The 17150-nt window shown below is 39.6% G+C and overlaps 2 protein-coding genes across 2 annotated transcripts in view; both read left to right on the forward strand.

Moving 5' to 3' along the window:
- Positions 1 to 13920, forward strand: part of PLA2R1 (phospholipase A2 receptor 1) — a 39154-nt gene extending 25234 nt beyond the window's left edge. Inside the window, exons 17-29 of the mRNA XM_009274914.2 lie at positions 664 to 728; positions 1084 to 1187; positions 2532 to 2674; positions 3487 to 3604; positions 4486 to 4616; positions 5189 to 5333; positions 8372 to 8610; positions 9141 to 9309; positions 10708 to 10848; positions 11280 to 11396; positions 11839 to 12015; positions 13215 to 13244; positions 13473 to 13920. Of these exons, the coding sequence (XP_009273189.1) occupies positions 664 to 728; positions 1084 to 1187; positions 2532 to 2674; positions 3487 to 3604; positions 4486 to 4616; positions 5189 to 5333; positions 8372 to 8610; positions 9141 to 9309; positions 10708 to 10848; positions 11280 to 11396; positions 11839 to 12015; positions 13215 to 13244; positions 13473 to 13687 (1794 nt within the window). The 3' untranslated portion in view covers positions 13688 to 13920. The remainder of the gene's footprint in view (positions 1 to 663; positions 729 to 1083; positions 1188 to 2531; positions 2675 to 3486; positions 3605 to 4485; positions 4617 to 5188; positions 5334 to 8371; positions 8611 to 9140; positions 9310 to 10707; positions 10849 to 11279; positions 11397 to 11838; positions 12016 to 13214; positions 13245 to 13472) is intronic.
- Positions 13921 to 16645: 2725 nt separating this feature from the next.
- Positions 16646 to 17150, forward strand: part of LY75 (lymphocyte antigen 75) — a 66610-nt gene continuing 66105 nt past the window's right edge. Inside the window, exon 1 of the mRNA XM_009275004.2 lies at positions 16646 to 16864. Within this exon, the coding sequence (XP_009273279.1) occupies positions 16646 to 16864 (219 nt within the window). The remainder of the gene's footprint in view (positions 16865 to 17150) is intronic.

Genomic DNA, 17150 nt, shown 5'->3' on the forward strand with positions numbered 1-17150 from the left:
CTGTACCAGCTACTAGGAAGGAAATTAACTCTATCCCTGCCGAAACCAGGACAAGACTGTTCATAGTTGAAGGCAGAATCAAGTCAGCACAGCAATAAATGGCTGTTTGAATTACATTATTTCTGTGACTTTTCCATAATGCTTTGCCTTTTAGGAGTGGAGGTCTAGACCCTTTCATGAGAACAACAATCAGTCTGGAAAGCTTCTCTAGGAATCTCTTGTATGAGCTACAGGAAGTCAGTAAATGTTCATAGAAAACATTTTGGAAACATTAAGGACCAGCAGTCTATTAATGCTAAAAGGAAGTATCTGCTATTGTCTTATTTTTAGGAGTTGGGGAAAAACAAATTCTGGCCTAAGACTACAGTCCTTTTCAAACCAGATAGGCTGTAAATTCCTAAAATTGTAAATTCCTAATTTACAGAAGATACATAAGCAATCCAGTGGAAACTGGGGGCTAAATCATGCTCTACTTACATGAATAACCTTACTGAAGTGACATAAATTACCAAGGGCAGGATTTAGCACCTGTTCTTCCCATTGGAACCCAATGGAGATGCTATTCATCTGAATACAAACAGAGCCTGATTTTAGGGGTTTGTTAATGCTTTAATAAGAGGGCAACAACAGTTAAACATATGGCAAAACATTCTTTTTTCATAGCTATCGAATAGTGATGTTCACTGGTGGATTGGATTGCACGCAGAAAGCCTCAGCGATGAATTTCGGTAAGAATACCTACACTTCAGCTGCTCTGTTTACAGGCTGCCGTTCAGTCTGATGAACTAAAACGGTTTGATGACTGAGTGGGATATTCAAGAGACAACTTCAGTTCTCATGTAAATATCATTCAGAATATGTTACCCTTAATTTATCTCCATGTTACAGTATTTCTTCCAGGAAGTGTATAAAAGATACAAGCCAAAGTCATGAATATCAACCCTGTGGTTGTCAGGTTTTTTAAAGCTTAGTTAATAAAGGGGCATTTTCTACCCTGTATCTGCTTACAAACACTTTTAATGGAGGTTGTATTTTTAGGTAAGGATAGGAAAGTGTAACTACGCTCTTAACGTTTCTGTGCAGCTGGAGAGATGAATCACGAGTAACATACCAGAACTGGAATGGAGGGAGGGAGAGAGATCCGCAGAAACCAGGGAAAAGATGTGGCTTCATTTCATCACAAACAGGTTTATTTTTTATTTCCTTTTGTTGCAGGAGTTCTGACTTGATTCTGTTGTTGGCCAAAGGGGTTATATTTTAATTGCTCTCAAGAAATGCAATCCATATTACATGGTCCTGTACTACGTAGTCCTGTCCCATGGTTATAATTTGCATAACTGCTTTTATGGTTAAGAAAAGACTATTAAAATATCATTAATATGCTCAGAGACTAGGTTATAGGATTTAATAGTTCCAGTACTCTAATGTCAAAATATAAACATTCCAGTGATACTGAATCTTTAGTTTTAAGAATCTGTTATGTGGCACAGCAAAAATGTTAATGCATTCCTGGTTTTCACAGTCAGTTTTCTCATAACCAAATGAGCCAGATGGACGAGCAATAATTTTTTCCTACGTTTCTAAACTGTTTTCCTATCAGCACACAACTTTAAATACTCAGGTTTCTAGCTTATTTTTCATCCCATAGCCAATCTGCTGGGGGGTTTTGGGGTACCATGGTTTTGCTGCTAGCCTTTACATCATCACATAGCTCTATATTTTGCTACAGTAATAAAGAAAGTTACAGTGCTGCTGATTCCAGTGATTTCTGTCATCTCACAGTCTCTGTTTTCAGAAGATCTGCAAGTCATAGTAAACTGTGAGGTTCCATGGAAAGAAAAAATATCCAGCTTTGTATTTGTGAGAAGGGCTGAAAAAAATTAATCCAGTTGCACTCTTGTAATCTCAGCCTCAAAAGCCAAAACTGAAAAAATGTAAAACCTTCTTTTTTTCACACACAATCTCGGGGTTTTGGTTCATGACTTTCGAGTGCTTGAGTTTGGCGTTACTATAGTTAGTATCGGATAAAAGGAAGAGACGCCCACCCTCCCCCCTCAGCTGGCCAGCAGATGGGAGCTGGTCAGCAGCTTGTTGAGTGCGCTGTGTTCCACTGAAAAATGTATTTTCCTCCTAAGCGGGTCAGCGTTTTATGTCAGTACCTGCATCTTGCCAAAAATTTTCAATGTAAGGAAGTCAAACTATTTTATCTGGAAGGCACAATTTCTATACCTTTCCTTTTTTTTTTTGCATAACTAATATTTTTTTAAATACATGATGATATAGGCATATGTTATGTGATTCAGTGCAGAGGAATTGGTTTAACTTAATAAAACCAAACTGGGAATAACAGTATGAGCCCCATGGACCATCAAATCCACTGTAATGCAGTATGTCCAAATGTATTTAACTAAGAATCTTGTCTTACTCAACCACTAACGGATACCCTTCTTAACAATATCTAAGCTAGCTAAGAAAAAAAACCTTTCCAATTCTCAAGCCAATATTGAACTGTGATTTTTCTTTTTACACAGGACTCTGGGGTGATGAAAACTGTACTGTCTCTCTTCCCTGTATTTGTAAACGTAAATTAGCATGGAAAATAGAGAAAGAGATTCCAAAAGACCAGAACCAACAAGGAATATGTCCCAAAGGCTGGTTGCACTTTGGATTCAAAGTAAAACATTTTTTTTTGCTGTTTAATTATTCAAAATGCCTTCTATATTTATGACAGAAATTGGACTTCTTAAGGATTATTCAATATTTGAACATTATCTTCCTTTTTGAAAGCAAGGCCCTTAGGTTTATAACTACTGACAGTGATACAAAGGTTTACAGCTATTAAGTAGCTTTGCACACAGAAGTTGTCTTAATAAGGTGTCAAAAATTTTACTTTAGTTGAAGGAGATGAATACTCATCTATGCAAAAGATATCTAAGTGTGTTTGTGCTTTTGCTGTAAAAAGCCTGTTCCATCTTCTTTTCCACTTACGACAATTCCAAGAGTCTTGTGTGGTCTCAAAACAGATCTCTGACCCCTTGTTGTACTAAACGGTCCCTAACTGCTGTCATTCTCCGAAAGATGCTGTTTCAAATAAGGTTCATCAAAGATAATTATAAACCAAAGGCTATTCGCAGTTGAAGGTCGAAAGGCAACTATTTCATCAGGCTTCTCTTAAATACATACGTTCTGTAATAGCAACATGCATTGAGGTGGCTGGATTTATCCCAGTGCTAAACTGTAGTGACTACAGGGATAAATTTAGCCCAGACTGTGTTTGCCTTTAAACAACTGATTTGAATCCAAGCCTGATCGCAGCTGAAAACTGATAGCAAGCATGTTGGAGAGGTCCATTGCAGGACAGAAACTAATGAAATATTTAGTTTTCAGTAACAGCGTGTGAAATGTTTTAGTGATCACTCTTAGTGACTGATAGTTTTTAAAGTGGAGGAAAAAACCCAGCCTTTTTTTTTTTTTTTTTTTTTTCAGTGCTTTCTGATACAAATTCCAAAGGATCCAGAGCATCTGAGAAACTGGTACTCTGCACAAGAGTTCTGCAGTAGCTATGATGGGTCACTCGCTTCCCTCGAGGATGAACTGGAACAAGGTAGAGTACTGAAACTATTATTAAATACATTAAATTTCATCTTCGTTAGGATGCTGTAGTAAAGTTTCATCTTGGATACAGATTTAGGAAAAAAGATCGCTCAGATCCTACTCATGGTTCCATTGCTTTAAACAAATTAGTGTTTCTCTTTCCCAGTTTCCCAAAATGTAAAGATTCAAATATCCACTGAGCTATATGACAGGTACGTTTTGAGGAGTAATTATAATTTCTTTTGTGCTTACTACCATGCATTAGAAATACAAAAAAATAATGGAATATCCATTTCAAAATTTGCTATGTAAAATTCCTACCTTATGAATGCAACATCACACTGTTATAAAAGCTATCTTGTTTTTATCCTTTGATAGTACTTAAAATCTGATCTATAGTAATAGCACATAAGCATAGTGCTAGGCTGGAACTGTCAGAGAAATAAATGCCAGCACATTCAGAAATATTTATAATCCCTATTCATAAAAATCTGTGGTTGAATTTCATACATTGTAAAACCACTTATTTGGAGGTGGGAGGAATCTCACTGGCTATCTTCAGTTGAGAAGTCTTATTTTCAACTAAAACTGAGAAAAGCTTTTTCAGTGGGACAGTACCCTGAACTAATACTGAAGTTCAAGCTGCTGCGAACATTTCTGGAAGACTTATTAGTTAATGGACTAGATCCTAACCCAGCTGAAGTTAATGAGTTTAACTGAATTTATAGTTAGAGGACACTGAAATGCCGCTCATGTTCTTACTTTCTAGTAACTATGTAATGTCATTGATTAGTAATTAAATTTTTCAGTGCTTTAGTGTGTTGGAAGAGACTTCATCTATCCCTAAATGGTTACCAGTTAATTATATTTTATTCCTGTTTCATTTTCCAGCTTTCATAACAATGAATCTATTTGGACGGAAAACTAGTGTTTGGATAGGTTTCCAGAGTGACGATTACGAAAAATGGGTGAATGAAAATCCTCCGATGTATTCCAACTGGTCTCCGGTTGAAGTAGTGGATGTGAGTATTTCCAGAGGGTTTAAGGACAGTGAGAACTTGTTTTATCCATAAAAATCATAACTGCCGCAAAGACAGGGCCTAACTTGTTACAGCAACTTAGTCTTCTCCTAATTTTTGCAACTTCAGAGAACTGTGGGCACAGATTTATGGGCATAACTAGAGGTAGCGAAAAAGGCACTATCGAGACAGTTATTTACGTAATTTGTGGCTATAGTCACATTCTCTGGCAATTGCTTTTAAGCACCAAAGTTTGAATTATACGGTTAGTATCATATGCTGGGTCTGAGCAAGGTTTAGGAATAAGATTATGAATTTCATATTTTAATATATTGTTTTACACCACATTAGTCCATATTGGGCTTAGCATTTTAGTTTGTTCAGTGAAAGCTGGTGACTTTTTTATTATGAGGTTATTGTTTCAAATTGTATTTATGGGAGTGTTCATTGTTCTACATAAATATTTATAATAGTGTCTTTCAGATAATTATTCTTCTAAATTTAATGTAATAATTACGCATTGTTTTTACACAGTGTCTCTTTTTAATTAATATAAGGTTCTATGTTGATTGCAGAGACAGCGTTACAACAGTGCAAACATTCAAGAACAACTTCCGCTATGTACATTGGTATCAAATAACCCTAATTTTTATTTTACGGGAAAATGGTACTTAGAAAACTGTCAGAAAAATTATGGGTTTGTCTGCCAAAAGACTCAGGGTAAGGTTTTGTTTTGCTTTGCTTCTGTTCTCTTTTCATACTGTATTGAATTCATCTTACTTCATTTTCATCTAGAAGCAGCTTGTTATAGGTGTCTATAAAACCAGGAACATAAAAGATTTCTAAGATAGTTCTGCTCTGATATTTAGACAGACTAGCTCTACACTATTTAATAAATCAATAGGTGTGATGTAGAAGTAATTTCTAAAAAAACGTTTTGTTACTAAAATTTCTTCCCAACTTTGAGCTTTATGTTGCGTATCTTAGATTCAGGAATAGAGATGAAATTTCATGTTCTCTGTCATGGCAAGCAGAGTAACAGCATGAAATTATGAAAGGCAAAACTGAGGGCAATTTTGATGAAAATATGCTATTTCTTAAAAAAATTTTTTTTAGGGGTGGGACTTGCAATATTAGATCAGAAAAGACTCTAGAAAATGCATTTCTGTGAACAGTGCGGACCGATTGGCCGATCAAATAGAGCTTGGCTTTTCTTTTCACGCTTCTCTAAGTCTGTTACCATAATGTTCACCTGCCAGAAGCACAGAGCTTTTGCGGGGAACACACGTTGTTTGGTTTCCTCAAGCCACGTTTCCAGCGTTGCCTCTCGGAGCGGGAGCCGTGGGCGTCCCCAGGGCGCTCGGGCAGCTTTGAGCCCCGTCCCAGGGGCTGCTGCAGCTCCGCCAGCGGGAAGCTGCCAGAGCGTGTTACCAAAATAGACCAGCAGCAAATTATTAACCCTAAGGCAAAGGGAGGGCTGTAATCTGAGCCTGTAAGGAGTGTCCTTGGGTGCTGAACTTACTGCGGGGGTGGTTTTGTATGGCTCAACTTCATATATCACCTCTTAGTTAAGCCCTGGGTCTAAAGAGACAGTCCTCTCCTGCTGGCTGCCTAGGAGGTGAGGGAGGGTGAGTGGAGAAGTAGAATAAACAAATATAAGCTTTGGGCAGTGCTCACATGTGGCTCTAGCAAACCGTAGCTGTATTTAACATCATTTATTACGAACTACAGTTGCGGGGAGTGCTGGAGTAATCCTGCACGCAGTGTAGAAAAAATAAATAAATGCATTTTCCTGCTGTTTTGTTTCGTTTACTTCCTGAACATTTGTATTTTAACCCCTTGCTGCCGCTTCAGACAGATGGAAGAGGCCTTAAAAGGCAGGAAGGAAAGCTGTTGCCTTAGGGCAGCCAGGCTGCAGGGCGCCCGGGGGGGATTGGGGCTGCACTGGGTGCTCAGGACCCTCCCCACATTTCCCGGCTGGGTGAATGTGAGTGTGGCCCATGGGCCCTGGCTGAAGCGTGGTGGGGATGGGGGACACATGCCATGCCCCAGGCTCAGTGCTGCCCACCTGCCCCATGCGCAGCAGAGTGCTCCTGGGGGTGAAGGGACCAGTCCTGCCATCCCCATGTGACACCCATGGCACTCTCCCAAACCTTCAGGCAGTTCAGCTTGCTAATTCAGCAGAAAACTTTCCTGTCTCTTTTTTTTTTTTCTCCTCCCTCCCCCCCAACCCCAACTGATGTCATTTTGTGCAGCTTTTCCAGGCTGCATCAGCTCAGTGCAGGGTCAGGCAAACACCAGACCTGCGCATGGGAATCTGCAGCTGGAAGAGCAGAGAAGCAAGGGAGAAGTGAGACAGCCTCTTGCTGGCAGTAGTGAACTGCTAAATTTCCTCAAATGTCCAAACAAATGTGTCAATTCCTGGAAAGATGAGCTGGTGCTTTGCTTCTGCCATCCTGTCCACATCCTGTCTCCCCTTTTTTGAATTCTTTTCTGTAGGAGACTAAAATGAAATAAACCAGCAGGAGATCTGAACTCGGCTCTGATCTCTTAGTGATGCTTGAGTTAGGATTGTGTCAGCATTTTACTGCTTTTCCTGCCTTTTCTTTATTTAAGCAGTGACACGCACTGAAAGCTGGAACAAAATAGAGTGCTTTAGTTAGCTCAAGAGCAGAACTTTTTCTTGCTTAGAAATTTCTAATTTTAAATGATTTGTGGATGACAAATAATAAATTAATTTACTATTTTAAGATGCTTGTTAGCACTCCTCCTCTCTTAGCCATAAAGGGAACCAAGTCTAAAAACATTCCACCTCATAGCAATGCAACCACTTCATTTTGTAATCGCAGAGAAGTTTTCCAGACAGAAGTAATTAATCCAAACTGACAAATGGGATTAAAACTGAGGCATTGCTTTATTTTAATAGTCTTGTTTAAAGTATACTGTGGGCATTCGTACACATTAGCAAAGGCATTTGCCTCCTGTAGAAAAGCGAGGATGGCAGCATCACAGACTGGGCTGGTGTGGAGATGATCTCTGTCTCCTGATTTCTTTCTCATGGGAGACTGTTTATTTCTTAAATCTAAAAAGTCGTCTTCTTCCTTTCATTTTTTTGGATGTTGCTGCGTTAGTTTATCATCAAAAAGATTTAAGTCTCCATGCACAGAGGATTTCTCTTTAAGTGCCAGTGCAGTGATCTTCCCTACATTGGCTCATGGATAGTAAAGATGAGCTCAAGAAGCTCCCAAGCACCTACTTCTACCATGAGCCACAGTTTGTCATCCCCTCAGTTGTGCCACTACAATTATTTGTGAGGCCAGACTTTGTGCTGTAAACTGATCTTGGAAATTACTAAAAATAATGGGTCAAAAAAAGAGGCAATCTAAATTACATGCAAGGTATCTGGGGTAAGAGCACTCTGCAGCCCACTGCTATTGGACGTTTGGGATATGCCCAGATCCCAGGTGATTTCTTACTGACCTTCAAAGATCCAGTCAGTGGAATTAACTCCATCCAGGTTTTCTTTTGGTTTTGTTATACATTAAACTCATTCACTCCTGTGATGAGTTTTGTGCTGTGGTGGAATTTAAGATACTGTTCTAGTAGTTACCGTCTTTTTAAAGTTCACACTGCCTTCCTGAAACCAAGGAATTTGCAATTTTTAGATTTGTTTTTAAGGATAGTTCTGATTTTTAGGAGCTGCTCTCCTATGTTCAAGCTCTGTTTAAAAAAATAAATAAATCCTTTCTTTCTAACAGACACATCCAGACATGTCATCAATGCATCTGAAATGTACCCTGTGCCAGATACTTTAGAATATGGAAACAGAACGTATAAACTAATACGTGGGAATTTTACATGGTCCTCAGCTTTAAAAACCTGCATGGCAAATGGTGCGGAGTTGGTCAGCATCACAGACCAGTATCACCAAGCTTTCCTCACGGTCATTGTGAATCGGCTGGGATACAACCACTGGATCGGGCTGTTCACTTCGGATGTACGTAGTGGATTCCCTGGCTATGAATATGATGCTGCAAAGGAGTTTTTCCAGTAACAAGCCAGTGAGCTGTGTCACTCATTTCAAGTAACAGGAAGTTTGCATCTGGAAATGAAACCCTGGAAAGCTTGAGCCCTAACCATTTTTTTGCAACGTAACGTATAAATCTAACGAGAGCCATTTTGGTGCAATGACTACTGAAAGCTAAAAGCCATGGAAAACATTTAAAACCACACAAAAAATCTCTTGTAGTGTCAACATTGAAATTATGTTGTTTCATTTTTAGTTGCTGAATTGCCCAAATAACCACTTGCTGAAAACAGCAGGTTAGATGTAGTTTGTGGTCTCCCAGAAGTAAGTCGGGAGAGTAAGTAAGATCCTTGGATTTGCCTTGTAGATCCTTCTGGATCTACCCAGACCGGAAAAGTAAAAGGCATTCTGTAATACCTGGTGAGGATGCCACCAGAAGAAGATGAACTTGTATGGTGCTAAAGCATATCAGAAAGATAATCTGAAATTTGTTTTGGCAGAACGGGCTTAACTTTGAATGGTCGGATGGGACTAGGTCTTTGTTTACCTTCTGGGAAGACGACGAGTCCCAGGCCTTTGGCAGCTGTGTTTACATTGATACTTCGGGGCACTGGAAAAGTGCTAACTGCGAACGACTTCTGCAAGGAGCAGTTTGCCACGTGCCACCTAGTAAGTCAGAGTTAAGTTTTTTATTGAATCTTTGCAGCTGCAAATGTGTGTATTGACAGTGGAAGTATATGAAAGGAAATCAGTTGGTTTGAGGTTAAGCAATGATGATAGTATTATTCAAAATTGAAATAGATTTCTGGCATTTCCTTGCTGTATCTCCTTTTTGTGAAACCATTCTTTCCCCATAAAATATTGGCCATCAGGTCTGGTCCGTAGGAGAATGGAAAGAGAACTTTCATAATAGAAAAGAAATAGGAAAATTACTTACTCTGTCTCTTCAGTGAACACTATATTATCTGTGAAAAATGATGATTGCTAATAACCTAGCTCAAAGGGAAATAAATTCAGTTTGCCGCAATTAACTGCGGGATGGGAGAAGGGAAGCATTTAGAGTGAAGTGAAACATTAGCGTCACATCTTCACTGATTGCATATAAAAGATCTGGCAACTTTTTTTTTTAATAAAGATAAGAATATTTTCCTGTGTCCTAAAATACGTCGCGTTTCCTGCAACAATCTGTCAATTACCTGGACTTCATTTGAATCCAGAATTCAGGTCTGGAACTCCATTCAGTCCAGGACTGCAGAGTCTTTGGCAGCATCCAGTTCTCAAAATAGTTCTTGTTTGGTGGTACTGATCACCAGGGGTTCACCTACAGCTTATTACAGCTTTTGGATCTGTTGAGAAGAAAGCTGGTTTGGAATCCTCCAAGACAAAAATTACTCTCTAACGTGGTTTTTGTAGTGAGCTGACTAATTTTCTCATTTCTTTGCCAAGTTATGTAATCATATATAGCCTAAGGTTTACTTAATTTTTAAAAGTTGTGTTTTGTAGCAAAGTAGGACACATGTGAGACCATAGGTGACACAGCTGAATCTACAGCACTGCCAAAAAGTGATGCTGGGTATCGCAAAGTGAGCTTGTAGAGTTGCCCTGAGTCAGAGGGACTCTGCTGCAGCACGTTGCACGCCGGAGAGGCTGGCTGCTGCTTAGCGATGGGAGACTCTCCTCTGTGCCCTGGTGCTTGGCATGAAGGTATCTTGTCGGCTTAGTGGAAAGAAGCTCTGCAGCCCTTGGAAATCCTCAGCCCTCTGGGAGATGCTGGGCAGCCTGGAGTGCTCTGATGTGCCCGTAGTTTGCTCATAACTCCCCATGCGCATCAGTATCGGTTAGATTGTCCTGATACTGCTGTTGCAATCCGGCAAAGTTTTTGGTCAGATACAAAACGAGCTTTACTGTTCTAATACAAATATATACAACCACTAGATTTTCACTTTGAAAAATAGAGGCGTAACGCAATAACATGCTTATTAGCATTACTCCAAAACAGCGTGTGGAATGTTATATTAATGTGTATGTTGTTGTGCCAATAAAGCTGTGCTGTTATTTTTATCACAGAAAAGAAACTCACTGCCTATAAAGGCTTATGTTCAGAAAAAACTGTTCCCTGGATCAAATTCAAAAACAGTTGCTACAGCTTTTCCACAGTTCTTCAGGGCACAAGTGTTGATACTGCGCATGAAGTCTGTAAAAATCAAGGTAAGTGATTATTTTGTAGCTACAAAATGTCATTCTGATATCTTAAAAAATATATATATTCTCTGAGATGACTGAAACTATGGCATGTGTTTTCTCTAGTTCAAGATAACGATAGTGGAGCTCATAAGCCAACTATGAAATTGGAGGCAACATACTTGAAAAAAAATGTTCCTTTCCATGTGAAAATATTGATTTCTGGAATAACACAGAAAATGCATTTCTTTCCCTTCAAACTTGTTTTAAAACCATGTGAGAACAGGTTTATATCAGCCTGAGAATTTTCATATTAACTGCAAATTTAAGAACTTATAACACATAACCAGACTTTTTAAACTTTTCAATTAAGGCTCATAATATTAAGTTTTTGAAATGCAATGTTACATTTTAATGGCATGGATTGTTTGAAAATTTGTTCTGTGTTTAATCTGTAGGATCAAATCTCCTAACTATTCAAAATGAAGATGAAAATGCTTTCATTCTGGAAGAATTGCACAGTTTTGGTTATTCTGTGCAAATGGTTTGGTTGAACATCCTGCTTGTTACAGACAGTAAGTTTTGGGTGGAAGAGAACTGCATGTAAGAATCTGGTTTGGTTTTTGGTTTGGTTTTTATTTGAACGCTGGTGTAACCATCTTCTAAAACGCTGTTATCTTTTGAGATTTTTTTCGCTGCCTATTACTTGTTTATGATGTAGTAAAACCAGTCAAGCTTTCTCTAATCATTACTTATTAGTATTCTGAATACTGAGTATGTCTGCATGTATGTGAATGCCTTTATTTTCTTCTTAAAGAAGCACTACAGGCTGTCTTCTGTGTCAACTACATAGGATATTTTTAAATCCTTAAAAAAAAGAAAGTAATATAGTGGCCAGACAAAACCCTGGCATTCTTTAATTCAGTATTTATTTACGTGAGGGTAAGTCCAACTGAAAGAGAGATAATTATCAAAACACTATGATGTTTTATAATGATTTATAACTTCTGCCCTTAGATGAGACAATCTCCTGGTTTGATGGCTCTCCCTTAAATTATTCTAACTGGGGCATCAGGGAGCCTGAATTTGATCATCTCAAAGGGAATTTCTGTATCAGCCTGAGGACCACAGATGGAGTCTGGCAGTTATCTCCATGCAGAGAAAAAAAGGGATTTGTATGTAAAATGGATGCAGGTATGTTCAACTTCTGCCCTTAGATGAGACAATCTCCTGGTTTGATGGCTCTCCCTTAAATTATTCTAACTGGGGCATCAGGGAGCCTGAATTTGATCATCTCAAAGGGAATTTCTGTATCAGCCTGAGGACCACAGATGGAGTCTGGCAGTTATCTCCATGCAGAGAAAAAAAGGGATTTGTATGTAAAATGGATGCAGGTATGTTCTTCCATACAAGAAAGCAATTATGTCCTTTTAACCATTGTTTTACGTGTTCCTTGTCGCTTGCTTACTCGCTCTTAGTTTTCATTTAAATAATTCTATCCCTTGGTATTAGAAAAAACACCTGTAAAAAACCCAGCCAGCCAGGGTAACCTCCTGTCGTGGAACCTGGGCAGCTGTTGTGTTATTGCCGACTTGCAGTAGACTTTCTGCTGTATGGGTGAGCCATGTGCAGAGAATCATAGAATACCAGGTTGGAAGGGACCTCAAGGATCATCTGGTCCAACCTTTCTTGGCAAAAGCACGGTCTAGACAGGATGCCCCAGCACCCTGTCCAGCCAAATCTTAAAAGTGTCCAGTGTTGGGGAATCCACCACTTCCCTGGGGAGATTATTCCAATGGCTGATTGTTCTCATTGTGAGGGAGTCTCCATCTTCTTTGTAGCCACCCTTTAAATACTGGAACATGGTGATAAGGTCTCCCCTAAGCCTTCTTATCTCAAGGCTGAACAAACCCACTTCTCCTAGCCTTTTCTCGTATGGCAGATCATCAGGCTGACCTCCACAGACCCCATAGGATGGGCAGGCGCAGCCCAGAAGAGCTACACAGACACCACATCAGTAGGAATGTGGGTCTGTGAGAGAGCTGAAGTGTTTTGAGAGCCCACCCAAAATGCCCAAGTCGCTAGATTAATCTACCGCTGCACAGATCTGCTCATGCATTTGCACTTTAAAAAGTGGGTAAATGCTGCTGCTCATCCTTGCATAAATGTCAATTAATATATTCCGCCAAATTTAAGGGGTTTTAGATAACAGATTAGGTCATGTTTAACTTGGCCAGTTGGAATCCCAGTGACATAAGTAAAGTTGAAGAACAGCCTGCTCTTGTACGGTTTTAGGTAGATTGCCTTCTCAGTATCAGTTTTACCATGAATATGTATAATAACTTCTGTTAGTTCTATGGCTAATTTTATGACTGTTCTGGATTCTATTTCAGATATCAATGCAACAGAACCCTCTGAAAACTGTAAGTTTCTTCTGTACTTTCTTAATATTTTTTCATAAGGAGTAATAACACATTTTGAGCTGATATTTTGTGAGGTAACATTTTTCACTGTTAAACCTGTAATTTAAAATGTGTGACATATAAGGGGTAATAATATGTTTTCCATAAAACATGTATATATTTATATTTAGAATTATAGCTAATTATAACTATATTTGCTTAATAGCAATTTCTGTCCTTCCCTTTCAGCATCATACCGTGGGCTTGCAGCTCTGGCTGTTCTCGTGACGTTGGTGATGCTGGCTGCCATTTCCCTTTTTCTGTGGTGCCTGTACAAACAGAATAACCGACTCTTCCGCAGGATACTGTGGGTCAGAAACGCCTATTTGCCACAGATCAACGCTGACGTTCCTGCTTTGGAAGAAAGCATCCTCATTTCTGATTTTGAGAGAAGCGACAACTAATCGATCAGAAGCAGCAAGTGATCACATCTTCCATGTGAAACTGTACAATCTACAGCGGTATTCTCCTTCTCGGGAGTCCCCCGGGGTACCCATATCCAGAGAAACCCTGGCAGCCATTGGTATGAACGCCGTAGGGGCTCCCTACCTTGGAGCACTTTTGCTTTGTGGCAGGATGAGGTGAGGATGCACGGCAGAACCGTGGAGAAATTGGCTCCTTTGGGACAAGCCAGGAACTGAAAATACACCATAAACCTCCAACCGCTCATGTGAAGCAGTCATGTCCAAGGCCCCAGAGCAGCGGGCATTTTCATGCAACTTTTTCCTTCGGGAACGTTTGGGCTTTTGTGTTTTGTTTTTATATGTCGCAGAATCTGTTCATGAGCCAGCATTAAAATTTGGCCTTGAATTTAGGAACTCTGAAACATATTCCAAGGATTATGGGGCAGATTTTTTTTCTTAATAGCCATTCCTTCTGCAAAATGAACAGTTATTTTTCAGACAGTGGATTCTTGCCAGGTGGATTTCCAAGCTTGCAGAGAGAGGAAGTCACTTTTGACTTGGGAGTGCCAGAGTTCTGGTAGTTTGGCCCATGATGGCTCGTGTTATAAAATAAATTAGTCTAGAGATATAATGGCATACGGACTTTGTCATCCTGAAGTTAATATATTCATTTGAGATGCGTCCAGCGTCCTGTTAAAGATTTAACTATGTGATCTCTCACCTAGCTTATTTCAGAAATTGAATCCCATCAACCTCTTTTAAAGACATTTTTGGGCAATATCTGTTTGAAGAGAAAAAACTGTTATAAATCTTGCTGAAGTTATGGTAATAAATTGCTTTACTGTTCACCTACAGTATTTCTGCAAGCAGTATTCATGTACGCTCTTCTGAGACCCTGCTCTCAAAAGCTAAGGACGATACATGGGGGAGCCACATTGCTGTTCCCAACAGGTGCTATAGTCCTATAACCCATGTAGCAGACACTCAGAAGGACGCTTCTCACTTTCAGTGTTCATACTAAGGTGCTAACGAAGGAGATAAATTTCACTGACCAGTTGTTCTGCAGGCTGATGGTTGTGAAGGACCCAGCTCAGGTCTCTGCACTACCTCAGTTACAGCAGCCCAGGACAGCAACGCTTACTCTCCGTGGGACTCCCTCCACCCTAACCAGTCCTCCAGCCACGTCTCTGAAAATACTCAGAAGGTTTGGGGGGATTTTATTTTTTATTTTTATTGCAGCATGGAAAAACAAATGGTTAGTCATGATGAGTTACTTCAGAATGGATTTACTGTGCCTTCAGTAAAAGCTGCTGCAAAGGGCTGCGTTTATTGTTGGGTTTGTTGGTTTGTTTGTTTTAAGATGACTCATTCTAACAATTTTGCAAGAGCCCTAAGATGCACATACGTTCCTGAGGATTAAGCAAGCAGCTAAGGCCAACTGAAATGTTTTTACATAGTATTTGTGCACACGCACAGGAATGTATGACTGCCTTTTAGTTAGATTTCACATGGCCAATTCTAGAAACATTGCAAAAATTGTCTGTTTGTGCCATAATTATGTATAGGGCTATTTTTAAAAATTATTTAGTACATAGAATATTTCTGTGCTGTTTTACAGAACCGTTCAAAAATGTTGTCAAAGAGGCTGCAGATGGGTTTGAGCCCAATATCATCTTCAACTTACTGTTTTCAGTAACTTCTGTGGGTGTAGCTATCACAAGTTCTTAATCTGAGATTTTTCCATCATATAAAATATAAATAACTTTTCTGTCTATATTTTGTCTAATGGTTTGACCCCATACATTAGTCTTCAGTAATGTTTTTAAAGCTTGTTTTTAGTCCTGTAGATTTATCTATGGGACTGTTTTTGTGTGATGTCCACTATTAGAGTTTGTGGACTGCAACTTTTCAGTACAATTGCCAGATCATCTGCTGTTTATATGTATGAACTGTGATAGCTTCTTTACCACAAAAAAAAAAAAAAGAAGAAAAAAGGTTTTGACCATCTCTCCCTTCCCCATGAGAATTTCACCTATTTAAACTACAGTTGGACAAACTTAAACCAACAAATCCCCTTCATCACATTCATTGGCAAGTGTAATTGCTGCCGCCTTACAGCAAGCAGAGTGGCTTGCAGGATGATTTTTGTTTGCGAGAGTAAGCTGTGTTGTCTCCGAGGACATGTATTTATCAGGCTGCAGTGCTGTTACCTAGTTATGCAGACTCTTGACAGATTTTCATGTGGTTAATGAGGTTGCATATTTTTTTTTCACAAAACTTGACATAGGCATTTTATCAATTTTCCTTGAGGTATGTTGTAATCATTTAAATATATTTGAAGGTATAATAAATAACCCTAACCTCAAAATAGTGATCGTTGATTAACATTGACTCTGATGTAGATGATCTTGCACTAAGGGAAAAATAGTTCAAGCAGTGTTTTCTTCATACTTTGAAATGATTTTGAGGGAACAGACCCTTAAATATTTATTTTTAAATCCTTCATCATTTAACTTTTATAATTGCAGGTATTATTGACCCAAGAATGTAATCGTTGATTGCTTTCTAGTCCTTGCTCTGGATTTTGTTACCATAGCTTTCGTTTGTTTTCCCTTAATCAGAGGTCTCCTGTACTACTCTTGATCAGAGTATGTGGTGACTATGTTTTTACTGCTGACCATGATGATACTGGCAGCCAGGTTCACTGTGTTATTTCAACTGGAAAATTAAAGTGTGAATAATAATGTTCTGTGCTGCAATTTTTTTTAATCTTTCCCCAGCTTTAATTAGCTGCCAGGCTATAGTGTCTCGTAACAGCAGTTCCTAGGCTTTGCACCGGACCATCCTGGTAGGAGAGGGACAGCTTGCACCCCACTCCTTCTGGCTACATGGCTGGACCCAGACCTGTGCACTGCAGACGGTCTCCACACGTGTGGTGGCTCCAGTGTTTCCCAGGGCATGGACGAGGATGCCCTGGGACCTGTGTGCAGGAGGTGCTGGGAGGAGGAAGGAGCCACAGCACCATCAGTGAGGATGATGGGTAGGAGCGTGGTGTTGATGCGTGGATATTCTCCCAGCCCATTGCCCGTTCCCTACAGCCCTGGGAGCGCAGTAGGCTCCATGGTAGCACTAAGTAAATCCCGTGTCCAAGCACTGGGTTCACCAGAGCCTGAGCAGGCAAATCAATGTTGCGTTTTCCTCTGCTGGGCCAGCTTCTTTGAATGTGTTTACTGAAAGGCAAGTGTTAGATGTTTTCATACCACTCCTTTGCCTGGGGGATGGAAGGGTATCCCAACCGGAGACAGATACATTCAGGCCAACATATGACAAACCTTGTCTACCAGGTATTACGGTTTAGAAAGAAAATCTGTGTGCTTATTTTTGCAGACTGCATTCCAGGAGAAAATTTACCTCCTGGTCCCTTTAGCAGTCCTTGCAGCATGTCTCGGAGGGACAGAGATGC

Source organism: Aptenodytes forsteri, unplaced genomic scaffold (genome assembly GCF_000699145.1).
Source record: "Aptenodytes forsteri isolate BGI_AS27 unplaced genomic scaffold, ASM69914v1 Scaffold255, whole genome shotgun sequence".
Taxonomy (NCBI): Eukaryota; Metazoa; Chordata; class Aves; order Sphenisciformes; family Spheniscidae; genus Aptenodytes; species Aptenodytes forsteri.